This window comes from Nerophis ophidion, unplaced genomic scaffold (assembly GCF_033978795.1).
Source record: "Nerophis ophidion isolate RoL-2023_Sa unplaced genomic scaffold, RoL_Noph_v1.0 HiC_scaffold_300, whole genome shotgun sequence".
Classification (NCBI taxonomy): domain Eukaryota; kingdom Metazoa; phylum Chordata; class Actinopteri; order Syngnathiformes; family Syngnathidae; genus Nerophis; species Nerophis ophidion.
This window is the reverse complement of record NW_026907222.1, coordinates 1-17,730: the sequence shown is the minus strand read 5'-3', so window position 1 is coordinate 17,730 and position 17,730 is coordinate 1. Positions and strand designations below refer to the sequence as shown.

General features: G+C 41.0%; 1 protein-coding gene across 1 annotated transcript in view; it reads right to left on the bottom strand.

Annotated features, from left to right (window-relative positions):
• LOC133547969 (uncharacterized) overlaps nt 1-14,224 on the bottom strand; it is a gene marked incomplete at its 5' end in the record, with an annotated part of 59,646 nt that extends 45,422 nt beyond the window's left edge. Inside the window, one exon of the mRNA XM_061893427.1 lies at nt 14,120-14,224. Coding sequence (XP_061749411.1) covers nt 14,120-14,224 — 105 coding nt within the window. The remainder of the gene's footprint in view (nt 1-14,119) is intronic.
• Between the last annotated feature and the right edge of the window lie 3,506 nt (nt 14,225-17,730).

Sequence of the window (17,730 nt, the reverse complement as noted above, 5' to 3'; positions counted from 1 at the left end):
TGGGTGGAAGGAAACGTAATATAGTTGCAAATGCATCAGCAGGTTAGCCATACATCTCTGTGCCATGTCTGCTTTAGCACCGCCGGTAAATAGCATGTTAGCATCGATTAGCATAGCATGTTAGCATCGATTAGCTGGCAGTCAACATCAACAAAACTCACCTTTGTGATTTCTGTGACTTCATCGTTACAAATGCATCTGCAGGTTATCCATACATCTCTGTGCCATGTCTGTTTTAGCACCGCCGGTAAATAGCATGTTATTGTCGATTAGCGTAGCATGTTAGCATCGATTAGCTGGCAGTCACGCCGCGACCAAATATGTCTGATTAGCACATAAGTCAACATCAACAAAACTCACCTTTGTGATTTCGTTGACTTTATCATAGCAAATGCATCTGCAGGTTATCCATACATCTCTGTGCCATGTCCGTCTTAGCATCGCCGGTCAAATATGGAGACACTCTGGCACATTCAATGGGGGTCTGGCGGCAGACACTTTCGCATCTTCGGGCCGGTGGTGCAACTTGAATCCTTCCCTGTTAGTGTTGTTACACCCTCCGACAACACACCGACGAGGCGTGATGTCTCCAAGGTTCCAAAAAATAGTCGAAAAAACGGAAAATAACAGAGCTGAGACCCAATGTTTACAATGGGTTGAAAATGAAAATGGCGGCTGTATTACCTCGGCGACGTCACATTCTGACGTGATCGCTAAAAGAGCGATAAACAGAAAGGCGTTTAATTCGTCAAAATTCACCCATTTAGACTTCGGAAATCGGTCCAAAAAATATATGGTCTTTTTTCTGCACCATCAAGGTATATATTGACGCTTACATAGGTCTGGTGATAATGTTCCCCTTTAAAGAGCTAAAAAAAATTTGGGGGAATGTCTGGCGGGCCAGATTGAAAAGCTTACTGGGCCGCATGTGGCCCCTGGGCCTTAAAGTCGTGAGTTCAAACCCCGACCGAGTCATACCAAAGACTATAAAAACGGGACCCATTACCTCCCTGCTTGGCACTCAGCATCAAGGGTTGGAATTGGGGGTTAAATCACCAAAAATGACTCCCGGGCGCGGCCACCGCTGCTGCTCACTGCTCCCCTCACCTCCCAGGGCGTGATCAAGGTTGATGGGTCAAATGCAGATAATAATTTCGCCACACCTAGTGTGTGTACTTTAACTTTAATTTTAATTTGCCCAGGTCTGATTTAGGTGTATGTTGTCTACCCTAAATTGAACATGCCAACCGTTTCATCTCTCAAAATGTCTCTTCCTAACATGGATCTTCTAATCCTGTAATTAGAGTCATTAAAGGGAAATGAGACAGATATTGACCAGCAATTTCTCTGGGATTGGTAATGGGCACTCCAGCCTCTGTGGGTTTTTTACCCATCCAGCTAATTTCACATCCACTAACAGATTGGAAGCAGCCAGAGTCAAGCATGTATGAAAAAGAAAGCATCAGCCTTCATATAAGTGCATAGTGTATAGGTAGTAAGTACCGTGGTGTACATTATGAGAACACAAGCCATTATCGGGCAGAAAGGAGTCAAGGCTTGTTCAAAACGTTTTACAAAACCCAAATCCGGTGACGTTGGGACGTTGTGTAAATGGTAAATAAAAACAGAATACAATGATTTGCAAATCCTTTGTAACCAATATTCAATTGAATCGACTGAAGATACTGTTGTGATCCACTGCCTGTGATCTCCACAGTTTGTTGTTTTGTTTCCTTGTTTTGTATCACTCTCCGTCATTTGACTGCTTAGTACAGGGGTCGGGAACCTTTTTGGCTGAGAGCCGTATAATATTTTTAACACTGAATACAACTGTCAGGTTCAAACACTGATGATATTTAAAAAACAGACAAGAAGCAAGGAATTAAACAGAGACAGGATTCAATTTAGCTCAATGAGGAGAAATGCGTAGACCTGTACCCAGTGTCGTCCCACGCTCTGACAAGAGAATTCGATGCCTCCTCTTTTATTTGGACTTTCTCTGATTACAACAACTAAAAGCATGCATTTTTAAGTAAGACCAACATTTTTAGAGTATAATAATCTCTTATTCTTTTTAATAACTCTGTTATTCTGAAGCTAACCAATAATAAATAAAAATACTTTTCACCATTAATGTTATTTCTTGAACAGGTGCGGTGGAAATGGATTAAAACGCATGAGAATATTTTATATTTTGAACGTAATTTTTGACACTGTGATTTCCAGCGGGATTATTAACTAATTATAGTGTTAAGCAACGTCAGCTACGATTTATCTGAGAGTCAGATTCGGTCATCAAAAGAGCCACAGGTTCCCTACCCCTGGCTTGGTTCCTGTTTAGTCTGTTTCCATGGTTTCTTATTAGTTTCACCTGCTACTCTCGGATCCCGCACACCTGTTACAATTGATTACTGCCATATATAAGCCTGCCCCTTTTCGTTATTCATTCTGGGATTCTAATTTGCCTATGTAAACAGTACGACTGTGCTATTCAGAATGTATTCCTTGGTCTTAGCTCTCATGCTAATTGTGTTTGTTTCACCTTTTTGTGCCCTCGTGCCAAGTTTAGTTTATCTGTTTGTCTACCTAGCCTTCCATGTTAGCGCTTTTGTATGCCTTTTGCTTAGGTCCAGTGTTTTTGTTCTTTAGCTCCTGTTTGTTACTTAAATAAATCATTTAATCTTACCTTTGCTGTGTTCATGTCGAAGCATCCACCAGCCGTAATAGATACCGTATTTTTCGGATTATAAGTCGCATAATAAAGTCGAAAAAACATATATACGTCGCACTGGAGTATAAGTCGCATTTTTGGGGGAAATGTATTTGATAAAATCCAACACCAAGAATAGACATTTGAAAGGCAATTTAAAATAAATAAAGAATAGTGAACAACAGGCTGAATAAGTGTACGTCAGGGGTCACCAACCTTTTTGAAACCAAGAGCTACTTCTTGGGTACTGATTAATGCGAAGGGCTACCAGTTTGATACACACTTAAATAAATTGCCAGAAATAGCCAATTTGCTCAATTTACCTTTGATAAATAAATCCATATATATATATTAAAAAAATGGGTATTTCTGTCCGTCATTCTTTTGTACATTTTTTTTCCTTTTATGAAAGGTTTTTTTGTAGAGAATAAATGATGAAAAAACCCCTAATTGAACGGTTTAAAAGAGGACAAACCACGAAAAAAATGAAAACACCATTTTGAAACATAGTTATCTTCAATTTCAACTCTTTAAAATTCAAAATTCAACCAAAAAAAACGAAGAGAAAAACTAGCTAATTCGAATCTTTTTGAAAAAATTCAAAAAATAATTTATGGAACATCATTAGTAATTTTTCCTGATTAAGATTAATTTTAGAATTTTGATGACATGTTTTAAATAGGTTAAAATCCAATCTGCACTGTGTTAGAATATATTACAAATTGGACCAAGCTATATTTCTACCAAAGACAAATCATTATTTCTTCAAGATTTTCCAGAACAAAAATTTTAAAAGAAATTCAAAAGACTTTGAAATAAAGATTTAAATTTGATTATACAGATTTTCTAGATTTGCCCGAATTTTTGGGGGGAATTTTAATCATAATAAGTTTGAAGAAATATTTTACAAATATTTTTCGTCGAAAAAACAAAAGCTAAAATGAAGAATTGAACTAAAATGTATGTATTATTCTTTACAATAAAATAAAAAAATAAATACTTGAACATTGATTTAAATTGTCAGGAAAGAAGAGGAAGGAATTTAAAAGGTAAAAAGGTATATGTGTTTAAATATCCTATAATCATTTTTAAGGTTGTATTTTTTCTCTAAAATTGTCTTTCTGAAAGTTATAAGAAGCAAGGTAAAAAAAGAAATGAATTTTTTAAAAATATTTTCTTGGATTTTCAAATTCTATTTGAGTTTTGTCTCTCTTAGAATTAAAAATGTCGAGCAAAGCGAGACCAGCTTGCTAGTAAATAAATACAATTGAAAAAATAGAGGCAGCTCACTGGTAAGTGTTGCTATTTGAGCTATTTTTAGAACAGGCCAGCGGGCGACTCATCTGGTCCTTACGGGTTCCCGACACTCATGTACTAGACCAGGGGTCGGGAACCTTTTTGGCTGAGAGAGCCAAGAAGCCAAATATTTTTAAATGTATTTCCATAAGAGCCATATAATATATATTTTTTATCACTGAACACAACTAAACATGTGCATTTTTAAGTAAGACCAACATTTCCAGAGTATAATAGGTCTCTTATTCTTTGTAATAACATTGATATTCTGAAGCTAACAGTGGAGGGGGCGTGCCCGGCGGGTCTGCAGCGAAGCGGGGTGTTGCCACGACCGGCCTCGAAATCAGCAACAGGTGCATAGATGGCCCACCTGGGCCTTGTTATCTAATCACCTGTCGCTCTGTTTATAAGCAGCAGCCAGGAGGAGAGACTGGGTTGGGGCTGGAGCCGGAGTGCGAGCGAGAACGAAAGAGAAAAAGACAATTGCTGGAAAGCAACTGAGAGACTTATTGAAAAATAAAAAAATATTGTAACCCTGAAACAGGCTCTCATGTCGGTGCTTGGTGGTCTGAAGAACCCCTAGGAGGGCAAGCCCTAAACTAACCAATAATAAATAAATCACTTCTTACCTTTTATGCAACTCTTTGAACAAGTGCGGTAGAAAAAAGGATGGATGTATTCAAATGCATGAGTATGTTTTATATTTTGAACGTTATTTTTAACACTTTGAGTACAAGTGGAATTATTCAATACTTATTGTGTTAAGCAGTGTCAGCTAAGATTTATCAGAGAGCTAGAAGGAGTCATCAAAAGAACCACACCTGGCTCGCGAGCCATAGGTTCCCTACCCCTGTGCTAGACCCTCTCGACATCCATTGCATCCGGTTTCCCCTAGAAGGGGAGTTACCCACATTTGCGGTCCTCTCCAAGGTTTCTCACAGTCACTCATCAACGTCCCACTGGGTTGTGAGGTTTTCTTTGCCCTTATGTGGGCTCTGAACCGAGGATGTGGTCGTGGCTTGTGCAGCCCTTTGAGACACTTGTGATTTAGGGCTATATATAAATAAACAATTGATTGATTGATGCTAACATGCTATTTAGAATACCGTATTTCCTTGAATTTCCGCAGGGCATATAGTAAGCACCTGCCTTGAATTACTGCCGGGTCAAATTCGCTTTGCAAAATAATTAGCGCATGCTTAGTATCGCCGCCCGGTCAAACTTGGACGTCACGAGCTACACTTCCCCTTTCAAAATGGAGGAGGCTGATTTCAATACCGGTAATTTGAAATCGCATAAAGGGAAGAAGATCAAGAGCTATTCAGTAGGATTTAAGGTCCGAGCTTACATCACCAGGCATGTGATTTGAACTTTATGAAAAAAGACTGAAAATAAGCCGGGTGCAGATCGACAATTAAACGTGCAACAATTAGCAAAAAAAAAAAAAGCACCATTTAAAGATGTTTTAGTGTTTCATGACCATAGTTGTTGGCGCGTATGGCAAAGAGATTGTCACGCCTGTAAGTTATGTTTTGTTTTTGGTCATGCTATGTTTAGTTTTTGGACATTCAGTCACGTTTTTCACTTCCTGGTTCTGTTTGTTTCCATGCCAACGCATTAGTTCCCACCTTGTCACGCCCCTGCCCTCAGTCCCACACCGGTTCCTGATTATCACAGCCAGTATTTAAGTAATTTTCTTTCTGTTCATCATTCTGGCTGTCACAACTTGGCTTGGACATGGATTGTTTCTTCGATGCAGATGAGGATCAACACGGGCGTGAGTACATAGTTGTTTATTATATGATATGGATGGATATACAAAAACTGGGAAAACAAAAACACTTGCTCAATGGCATGAAAGACAATTTAACTATAAACTTAAACAGCTTGATGGCAAGACTAAAGACATGAAACAAAAGAGTGCACTGTGGCATAAATACATAAACTCACACTCGCACCCACCCTACCCATGCTGTCCCAACCTTCACGCCCTCGTCCACAGTTCCATGCCGTGTAAGTTTATGTATTTATGCCACAGTGCACTTTTTTGTTTCATGTCTTTAGTCTTGCCATCGTGCTGTTTAAGTTTATAGTTAAATTGTCTTTCATGCCAGTGAGCAAGTGTTTTTGTTTTCCCTGTTTTTGTATATATTATATAATAAACAATTATGTACTCACGTCCACGCCTCGCCCATGTTGATCCTCATCTGCATCGAAGAAACAATCCATGTCCAAGCCAAGTTGTGACAGCCAGAATGATGAACAGAAAGAAAATTACTTAAATACTGGCTGTGATAATAAGGAACAGGTGTGGGACCGAGGGCAGGGGCGTGACAAGGTGGGAACTAATGCGTTGGCATGGAAACAAACAAAACCAGGAAGTGAAATACGTGACTGAATGTCCAAAAACTAAACATAGCATGACCAAAACCAAAACATAACTTACAGGCGTGACAGAGATGGATCAAGATTTTAACACACATTGTAAGGTCGGAAATAAATATATTTTAATTCATATTTTTAGAGATAAAAAGACATATTTCCGACTATAGACGGAAAAATCACATGCCTGCATCACACTCAAATTTTTACTGCATGCCTTTGGTAAGTGCCGGAGTGAGAAGAGGTTTTAAAATAATTAGCGCATGCTTACTTTTACCGCATGCCTTTGGTAGTGAAGTGTGAAGTGAATTATATTTATATAGCGCTTTCTCAAGTGACTCAAAGCGCTTTACATAGTGACACCCAATATCTAAGTTACATTTAAACCAGTGTGGGTGGCACTGGGAGCAGGTGGGTAAAGTGACTTACCCAAGGACACAACGGCAGTGACTAGGATGGCACAAGTGGGAATCGAACCTGCAACCCTCGAGTTGCTGGCACGGCCACTCTACCAACCGAGCTAAAATATGAATTTTAATTCATATTTTTAGAGATAAAAAGACATATTTCCGACTATAAAAGGAAAATTCACATGCCTGCATCACACTCAACTTTTTACTGCATGCCTTTGGTAAGTGCCGGAGTGAGAGGAGGTTTTAAAATAATTAGCGCATGCTTACTTTTACCGCATGCCTTTGGTAGTGAAGTGAAGTGTGAAGTGAATTATATTTATATAGTGCTTTTCTCAAGTGACTCAAAGCGCTTTACATAGTGACACCCAATATCTAAGTTAAATGTAAACCAGTGTGGGTGGCCCTGGGAGCAGGTGGGTAAAGTGTCTTGCCCAAGGACACAACGGCAGCGACTAGGATGGCACAAGTGGGAATCGAACCTGCAACCCTCAAGTTGCTGCCACGGCCACTCTACCAACCGAGCTATGCCGCCCCAAGTAAGTGCAGGAGTGAGAAGAGGTTTTGAATTAATTAGCGCATGCTTACTTTTACCGCATGCCTTTGGTAAGCGCAGGAGTGAGAAGAGGTTTTGAATTAATTAGCGCCCCGGCGGCAATTCAAGGAAATACGATACATTGTACATATTGCATCATTATGCTTTTATTTTTGATCTCATTTAATTTCCTTTAAGTCCTCTTAATTTGATTAATACAGTATGTGCAGGTCTCATGACACATTGTCTGTATGTAATATTGACTGAGCACAGTCATTTGATAGTAGGCTATTATAGCTAATATGGACAATAACATCAGCCTCCATTATAAGGCTTTTATTATTTGCGGCTCCAGACAGATTTTCAGTCCAATGTGGCTCTTTCAACATTTTGGGTGTCTAGCACATGGGTGTCAAACTCTGGCCCGCGGGCCAAATTTGGCCCGCCGTGTAATTTCATTTGGCCCTTAAGGTAATATCAAATTAAGATTGGAGCTGGCCCGCCGGTATTATTCAGCGGCGGTGCCTCTGTAACACCGCCTTCACCGCTAATACTCATACTTGCCAACCCTCAGGATTTTCCCGGGAGACTCCCGAAGTTCAGTGACGCTCCCGAAAATGGTTAAACAGCACGCTCTTAATCAAAAAGGACTGGGTTCAAATCCCAGTCAGATCAATCGGTAACTAGGAAAGCTTTTATATCATAGTTTACTGAGACAGGTTCTCAATTAAAAATTTCATTGGGGCCCGAAATCTCCCTTTAAGAAGACCAAGGATGTCTGAGTGGTCAAAACAGGTATCTCCCAATCAAAGAGGACTGGGTTAAAATCCTAGTCAGGTTGATCGGTAACTAGGAAAGATAGAGTGGGAGGAGTTAAAGGGGAACATTATCACCAGACCTATGTAAGCGTCAATATATACCTTGATGGTGCAGAAAAAAGACCATCTATTTTTTTAACCGATTTCCGAACTCTAAATGGATGAATTTTGGCGAATTAAACGCCTTTCTGTTTATCGCGCTGGAGGCGATGACGTCAGAATGTGACGTCGCCGAAGTAACACACCCGCCATTTTCATTTTCAACACATTACAAACACCAGGTCTCAGCTCTGTTATTTTTCATTTTTTTGACTATTTTTTGGAACCTTGAAGCCATCATGCCTCGTCGGTGTGTTGTCGGAGGGTGTAACAACACTAACAGGGAGGGATTCAAGTTGCACCACTGGCCCGAAGATGCGAAAGTGGCAAGAAATCTGCCGCCAGACCCCCATTGAATGTGCCGGAGTGTCTCCCCATTTTACCGGCGATGCTAAGGCAGACATGGCACAGAGATGTATGGATAACCTGCAGATGCATTTGCAACGATAGTCAACGAAATCACAAAGGTGAGTTTTATTGATGTTGTCTGCCAGCTAATCGATGCTAACATGCTACGCTAATCGATACTAACATGCTATTTACCGGCGGTGCTAAAGCAGACATGGCACAGAGATGTATGGATAACCTGCAGATGCATTTGCAACTATATTACGTTTCCTTCCACCCACATTTAATGCGAAACAAAACACTTACCAATCAATCAATCAATCAATCAATGTTTACTTATATAGCCCTAAATCACTGGTGTCTCAAAGGGCTGCACAAACCACCACGACATCCTCGGTAGGCCCACATAAGGGCAAGGAAAACTCACACCCAGTGGGACGTCGGTGACGATGATGACTATGAGAACCTTAGAGAGGAGGAAAGCAATGGATGTCGAGCGGGTCTAACATGATACTGTGAAAGTTCAATCCACAATGGATCCAACACAGTCGCGAGAGTCCAGTCCAAAGCGGATCCAACACAGCAGCGAGAGTCCCGTTCACAGCGGAGCCAGCAGGAAACCATCCCAAGTGGAGGCGGATCAGCAGCGTAGAGATGTCCCCAGCCGATACACAGGCAAGCAGTACATGGCCACCGGATCGGACCGGACCCCCTCCACAAGGGAGAGTGGGACATAGAAGAAAAAGAAAAGAAACGGCAGATCAACTGGTCTAAAAAGGGAGTCTATTTAAAGGCTAGAGTATACAAATGAGTTTTAAGGTGAGACTTAAATGCTTCTACTGAGGTGGCATCTCGAACTGTTACCGGGAGGGCATTCCAGAGTACTGGAGCCCGAACGGAAAACGCTCTATAGCCCGCAGACTTTTTTTGGGCTTTGGGAATCACTAACAAACCGGAGTCCTTTGAACGCAGATTTCTTGCCGGGACATATGGTACAATACAATCGGCAAGATAGGATGGAGCTAGACCGTGTAGTATTTTATACGTAAGTAGTAAAACCTTAAAGTCACATCTTAAGTGCACAGGAAGCCAGTGCAGGTGAGCCAGTACAGGCGTAATGTGATCAAACTTTCTTGTTCTTGTCAAAAGTCTAGCAGCCGCATTTTGTACCAACTGTAATCTTTTAATGCTAGACATGGGGAGACCCGAAAATAATACGTTACAGTAGTCGAGGCGAGACGTAACAAACGCATGGATAATGATCTCAGCGTCTTTAGTGGACAGAATGGAGCGAATTTTAGCGATATTACGGAGATGAAAGAAGGCCGTTTTAGTAACGCTTTTAATGTGTGCCTCAAAAGAGAGAGTTGGGTCGAAGATAATACCCAGATTCTTTACCGTGTCGCCTTGTTTAATTGTTTGGTTGTCAAATGTTAGAGTTGTATTATTAAATAGAGTTCGGTGTCTAGCAGGACCGATAATCAGCATTTCCGTTTTTTTGGCGTTGAGTTGCAAAAAGTTAGCGGACATCCATTGTTTAATTTCATTAAGACACGCCTCCAGCTGACTACAATCCGGCGTGTTGGTCAGCTTTAGGGGCATGTAGAGTTGGGTGTCATCAGCATAACAGTGAAAGCTAACACCGTATTTGCGTATGATGTCACCTAGCGGCAGCATGTAGATGCTGAAGAGTGCAGGGCCAAGGGCCGAACCCTGGGGAACTCCACACGTTACCTTAACATAGTCCGAGGTCACATTGTTATGGGAGACACACTGCATCCTATCAGTAAGATAAGAGTTAAACCAAGACTGGGCTAAGTCTGACATACCAATTCGTGTTTTGATACGTTCTAATAAAATATTATGATCGACGGTATCGAAAGCAGCGCTAAGATCGAGGAGCAGCAACATAGATGACGCATCAGAATCCATCGTTAGCAATAGATCATTAGTCATTTTTGCGAGGGCTGTCTCCGTGGAGTGATTTGCTCTGAAACCGGATTGAAAGGTTTCACATAGATTGTTAGACGCTAAGTGTTCATTTAACTGCTCCGCAACAATTTTTTCAAGGATTTTTGAAATAAAGGGAAGGTGAGACACCGGTCGGTAGTTTACCATGAGGTCAGGATCGAGGTTAGGTCTTTTAAGAAGAGGATGAATAACCGCTTTTTTGAATGCTAGGGGAACAATGCCCGAGGAGAGTGATAAGTTTATAATATTTAGCACTGATGGACCTAATAATACAAAGAGCTCCTTGATCAGTTTCCCAGGAAGAGGGTCAAGAAAGCATGTTGTCTGTTTTATTCCATTTACACGTTGTAACAATTCCTCTAATGTTATTTCCTCAAAACGAGAGAAACTATTTTGGAGGGCAGTATCCGCCGTATATACCATCGTATCAGTGTTAATAGAACCCCGTTGTAGCTGGGACGCATTGTCTTTAATCTCCATTCTAATGACTTAAATTTTCTTACTAAAGAATTGCATAAAGTCATCAGCTGAGTGGGTTGAGCTACTGGAAGGGGTCCCTTGTTGGGTTAGCGATGCTACCGTACTAAACAAAAATTTAGGATCGTTTTTATTACGGTGGATGAGATTTGAGTAATATTTAGCTTTAGCTAAGGTAAGCATGCGTTTATAAGTTATTAAACCATCACTCCATGCTTGATGGTGCACCTCAAGTTTAGTCGTGCGCCATTTGCGTTCCAGCTTTCTACAGAATAATTTCTGAGCTCTAGTTTCTTCTGTAAACCACGGGGTGCGCTTTTTTGGAGCCTTTTTTAACTTTAGCGGTGCTATGTTATCAATGGTTTCGCGCAGGGTGTCGTTAAAGTTGTTAGTGAGGTTATCAATAGAGCCCACATACTTTGGGAATGGTGCCATTACCGAGGGCAGTAGGTCAGCAAGAGTTGTCGTTGTGGCCGTATTAATGTTGCGGCTGCTATAGCAGTTATTATTATTATTAGTTTGACGAACATGCGTCTGAACCTCGAATTTTATAAAGTAATGATCGGACAATACTTTAGTATACGGGAGTATCGTAACTTTGGAGACGGTGATACCCCTGACAAGCACTAGGTCTATCGTATTACCGTTGCGATGCGTGGGTTCATTTATTATTTGTGTGAGACCACAGCTATCAATTACAGTCTGGAGCGCTACGCACGGTGGGTCCGATGGGGTATTCATATGGATATTAAAGTCCCCCATTATGATTATATTATCGGCGTGTGTCACTAGATCAGCAACGAACTCTGAGAATTCATTGATAAAGTCCGAATAGGGCCCTGGGGGGCGGTAGATAACAGCCAGGTGTAGAGGCAGCGGTGTGACAGACTTCATAGTAAGCACCTCAAACGATTTATATTTATTATTTATGTTAGGACTAAGGTTAAAGTTTTCGTTGTATATTAGTGCGACCCCCCCACCCCTTTTAAGCGGACGGGCAATATGCGCATGTGTAAAGTTAGGAGGACATGCCTCATTTAGCGCAAAAAAGTCGTTTGGTTTAAGCCAGGTTTCGCTGAGACCGATGACGTTAAGATTGTTGTCTCTGATAATATCATTAACTAATAACGTTTTGGGAGACAATGATCTTATGTTTAAAAAACCTATATTATAGGTAGTGGGCTGTTTTAGGGAGTTTTTGATCAAATTATCCGTAGTAGCAATATTAATAATGTTGTGTTTATTATGCCCAGTGCATTTAGTATAGTTACGACCATATCTAGGAATTGATACGACAATAATTTTCCGATTGTTTGTTTGTTGCTTTGATAAACTGCACGCATCATAGTTAGCCACCTCAGTAAAACACATGTCCAACTCTGAAACACTCAAAGCAGAAAAAACTTGTTCTAATTTAACTGACTCCTTACCCAGACCAGTAGTCTCGCATTTTCCATTTAAATCCGTCTTCAGGATGGAGGGAAGTGGTGTTCTGTGGGGATTAGCCTTCTGCTTTGTTTTTAGCCCCGCTCGACATCCGCGATTCCGATCACACCGCTGGCGTCTGCTCCGTAGACGGCCCCCGCTGCTACTATACTCCCCTGCTTCACAGGCCGCTGGATGTAGCCGCCGACGTATTCCCATGCTAGTTAGCATGTTTAGCACGCACGCGTCTATCAGTCCAAAACGGCCCGATATGTCCACATCCAGAAGTGTCTGGTGGTCGTACGTGATCACGGAGTGACCACGATGTGAGCCAGCCATAAAGTCTGTGGAATTGTCCGGTATTTCTGCCAAATGTTTCATCTTTAGCAGGAACTCCGCGAGGACGCAGCCCGTCTGGGCGCCGCCATCTTGGAAAATCGACAGATTTAAATTGCTCCAGTGTCAAAAGATGCGAAAGTCCTGATCGTTTGGTCCGCACATTTTACCGGCGATGCTAACGCAGCTATTCGGCCATGCTATGGCTATGAACGGCGTCAATAGCTATTCGCTCAATAGCTTCAGTTTCTTCTTCAATACTTTCATACTCCAACCATCTGTTTCAATACATGCGTAATCTGTTGAATCGCTTAAGTCGCTGAAATCCGAGTCTGAATCCGAGTTAATGTCGCTATATCTTACTGTGGTATTCCCATTGTTTGTTTACATTGGCAGCACTGTGTGACGTCACAGGGAAATGGCCAGTGTCTTCGCAGAGAGCGAAAATAAGGCACTTTAAAGCTTTATTTAGGGATATTCCGAGACCAGTAAAATTTTGAAAAAAACAACAAGCCACTGGGAACTGATTTTTATTGTTTTTAACCCTTTTGAAATTGTGATAATGTTCCCCTTTAAAGTTCACCCGGACAACAATACTGGGGGTGTGTCTTGAAGGCACTGCCTTTAGCGTCCTCTACAGCCTGCCGTCACGTCCGCTTTTCCGCCATACAAACAACGTGCCAGCACAGTCACATAATACATCCGGCTTTAACACACACAAGTGAATGCAAAGCATACTTGGTCAGCAGCCGTACAGGTCACACTGAGGGTGGCCGTATAAACAACTTTAACACCGTTACAAATATGCGCCACACTGTGAACCCACACCAAACAAGAATGACAAACACATTTTGGGAGAACATCGGCACCGTAACAGAACATAAACACAACAGAAGAAACACCCAAAACCTCTTGCAGCACTAACTCTTCCGGGACGCTACAATATACACCAAACCCCGACCACCCCCAATTTTTATTCAAATTGTATTTGATATGCCATTGTTATTTTTTTAATTATTATTATTATAATTTGAAACTCGATTTTGCTTGTCACTATAAAGTTCTATAAGCCTTGCTTGTTCAATATTCAATGCAAAACTTGTTTGGGTCCCTATTAAAAGGTTAATTTGTTCAACCTTGGCCCGCGGCTTTGTTCAGTTTTAAATTTTGGCCCACTCTGTATTTGAGTTTCACACCCCTGGTCTAGCACATCCATGAAAAGCTGCAATATATTTTCCTTAAAGAAAACAAAACAGAGTCTAGAAAACATAGTGATAGTTCCAAGCTGGCCAAATAACGTTGGCTGACTCACCTGAGCGTGTCCATTGACTTCCACTTCCTCCGCAAAGTGAACCTTGACCGGGTTCGACTTGAGCTTGGCTCTTTTTTCAGGCGTAATGAATGAAGACTTCGGGCCCTGGAAGATACACAAGGTTTTTTTTGGGTTTTTTTTTATCAGATCGCAGCACATTGAAAGATTACAATTAAAGACAAAATCTACGAAAAACAACAACAATCACAAAAAGAGCCAAAAATATGACACATTTTGAAATATTTGATAATAATACATGAATTTTTATGTACAAATAATCTCTTTTGCAAGTGTGTCCTGACACATATACTATATTTCCAAAAGTATTTGGCCACCTGCCTTGACTCACATATGAACCTGAAGTGCCATCCCATTCCTAACCCATAGGGTTCAATATGACGTTGATCCACCTTTTGCAACAATTACAGCTTCAACTCTTCTGGGAAGGCTGTCCACAAGGTTGCAGAGTGTGTTTATATCAATTTTCCACCATTCTTCCAACAGATGGAAAAGTGGGATTCATCACTCCAGAGAAGGCGTCTACACTGAAGCCATTCTAATTCATCTCAAAGGTGGCATGGCGTAGTGGGTAGAGCTGCCGTGCCAGAAACCTGAGGGTTGCAGGTTCGCTTCCCACCTATTGACATCCAAATCTCTGCCATTGTGTCCTTGGGCAGGACACTTCACCCTTGCCCCCGGTGCCGCTCACACTGGTGAATGAAAGATGAATGAATGATTGGTGGTAGTCGGAGGGGCCGTAGGCTGTAAACTGGCAGCCACGCTTCCATCAGTCTACCCCAGGGCAGCTGTGGCTACCGATGTAGCTTACCACCACCAGGTGTGAATGAATGATGGGTTTCCACTTCTCTGTGAGCGATTTGAGTATCTAACAATAGAAAAGCGCGATATAAATCTAATCCATCATCATCATCATCGAAGGTGTTCTATCGGGTTCAGGTCAGGACTCTGTGCAGGCCAGTCAAGTTCATCCACACCAGACTATGTCATCCATGTGTTTATGGACCTTGCTTTGTGCACTGGTGCACGGTCATGTTGGAAGAGAAAGGGGCCCGCTGAAAACTGTTCCCACAAGGTTGGGAGCACGGAATTGTCCAAAATGTTTTGGTATCCTGGAACATTCAGAGTTTCTTTCAGTGGAACTAAGAGGCACAAGCCCGACTCCTGAAAAACAAGCCCACACCATAATTCCCCTTTCACCAAATTTCACACTCGGCACAATGCAGCCCGAAATGTAGCGTCTCCATTGCTCTTAAGTCCAGTGGCGACGTGCTTTACACCACTGCATCCCACGCTTTGCATTGGACTCGGTGATGTATGGCTTGGATGCAGCTGCACGGCCATGGAAACCCATTCCATGAAGCTCTCTGCGTACTGGACGTGGGCTAATTAGAAGGTCACATGAAAAGTCTTTGCCCGATGCGCTTCAGCATCGCTGACCCCTCTCTGTCAGTTTACGTGGTCCACCTAACTTGGTGGCTGAGTTGTTGTTGTTCCCAAACTCTTACATTTTCTTGTAATAAAGCTGACTTTTTTTTTTTGGCTTATATCCGAAACCCTAAAGTTTCTGTACTTTTTTTTGAAAATTCTAGCCAATGCTGTCAGGGGGGTATTGTGGATTGAAGTACAAAATAGAGACACTTTGGTTTGTGAAATAGAGAGTCATTTGTTTAGTTGGCAAGGCACGGCTCAGGCAGGGAAAACGGGGTACATCACACACTATTGGGTTGCCAACAATCCGGCATTTTAAAGAGATGCCATCGAAGGAATGGACATCTGTGGCTGTTAGGACCTGTTAGATATGCCAGGCCATTCTCTGTTTGGATCTGGGGTATTTTTTTCTGTGTTTTTGGTTCACTTCCTTTCTTGTGCTTTTATTTACTTTCCACTTCCTGTTCTGTTTGTGTCTTCACACTGCCTGTGTCTTCACACTGCTGCTTGGCCCTGTTTTCATCACCCGGGGGTGATTAGTTTATTAGTTTATTAAGGATCCCCATTAGTCTACACCGCAGTGGAGACTATTCTTCCTGGGGTCCAGGCAAAAAACATCACACAACCACAGAACAAACGATTAAAATGCAGTACAACATGATCCAATAATAAATTGTCATAATACAAAAATAGCAACAACAAAGAACCAAAAAATACTAATAAATGTTGTTACATTATAATTTTCATACCAAAGATAAAAATAGCACTATAAAAATAGATATACTGTATACATTTTTGCAAAAATAAAACAAAGAACCAATGGCGTAAAATATACACATTAGTGTACCAAGGACAAACAATAAGTGACAAAAAAGTATCATCCTTCCATTTTCTGCTGCTTATCCCATAATCAATAAAATACTCAATAGTCAATAAAAACAGTCATGACATTAGGTACAATCTAGAATAATCTCTTTACGCAATCCTTCTCCTTTTAGTCTATTCTTAAAGCCCACTATGCTGGTGATTGATAGCAGATATTGTGGAAGTCTATTCCAGTAAGTGATTGCCCGATACATTACAGTCTTTTTCAAAACATCACTTTTGGGTTTAAGACGGGTGAGAGCACCTCTTTGGGCTAGCCTGGTACTGTAGTTGTGACTGTCACTGGCAAGCAAGAGCTGAGAATACAGATATGAGGGTTTATGGTATGTATAGATGTTTTTTAAAAATAGAATCAAACTACAAGCCAGTCTTTCAGCAACTTTCATCCATGACAATTCATGATGCATGATCTCAATGCCGGTCCTAAATGAGCAATGGAGAGCTAGTCTGGCAGCTCTCTTTTGGGTAAGCTGGATTTTATTTAGATCTTGTTTAGCTGCATTAGACCAGATTGCTGGGCAGTAGTCAATATGTGACAATACAAGGGCTTGTATAACTTGCTTCATAGATGTGTTAGTTAAAAAATAGGCACTTCTTCTGATGATTGAAATGCTTCTGCTCATTTTTGTTACTATTTTTTTAATGTGAGTGGCCCAAGATAGTCTTTCATCTATTGTAACTCCCAGCAACCTGGCCTCTTTAACTTGTTCAGCATGAACTCCGTTCAGAGAAACATTTAATATGCGTTCCTTTCTATGAGCATGTTTTGAGCAAATAACAAGACATTTTGTTTTGGAAATATTAAGTTTCATCTTATTTTCTGTAACCCATTTTGAAATCCGCATGACCTCATCTTGTAGTATAGTGCTCAGGTCGGTGCAATTATCTGCATGTGCATATATTGTTGTGTCATCTGCGTAAATTGCACAGCAACTATTCTTTAAAATACATGACATATTATTTACAAGTATTGAGTATAATAAGGGTCCCAGGCAACTTCCCTGTGGAATACCACAATATGTTTTAATATTTGAAAGGGTTCCATTGAACATGACACATTGCTGTCTGTTGACTAGGTAGCTTTTCATCCAGTTAATCGCTGAGAGTTTAAAACCTTAAGCAGACAGTTTTATAAGTAGTAGTTTGTGGTCAATAATATCAAAAGCTGCACTAAAATCTAGTAGCACTGTGCCAACTAATAATTTACTGTCAATTTGTTTTAGCCAGTCATCTGTTAATTGTGTGAGAGCTGTGCATGTTGAATAGCCAGTTTTATA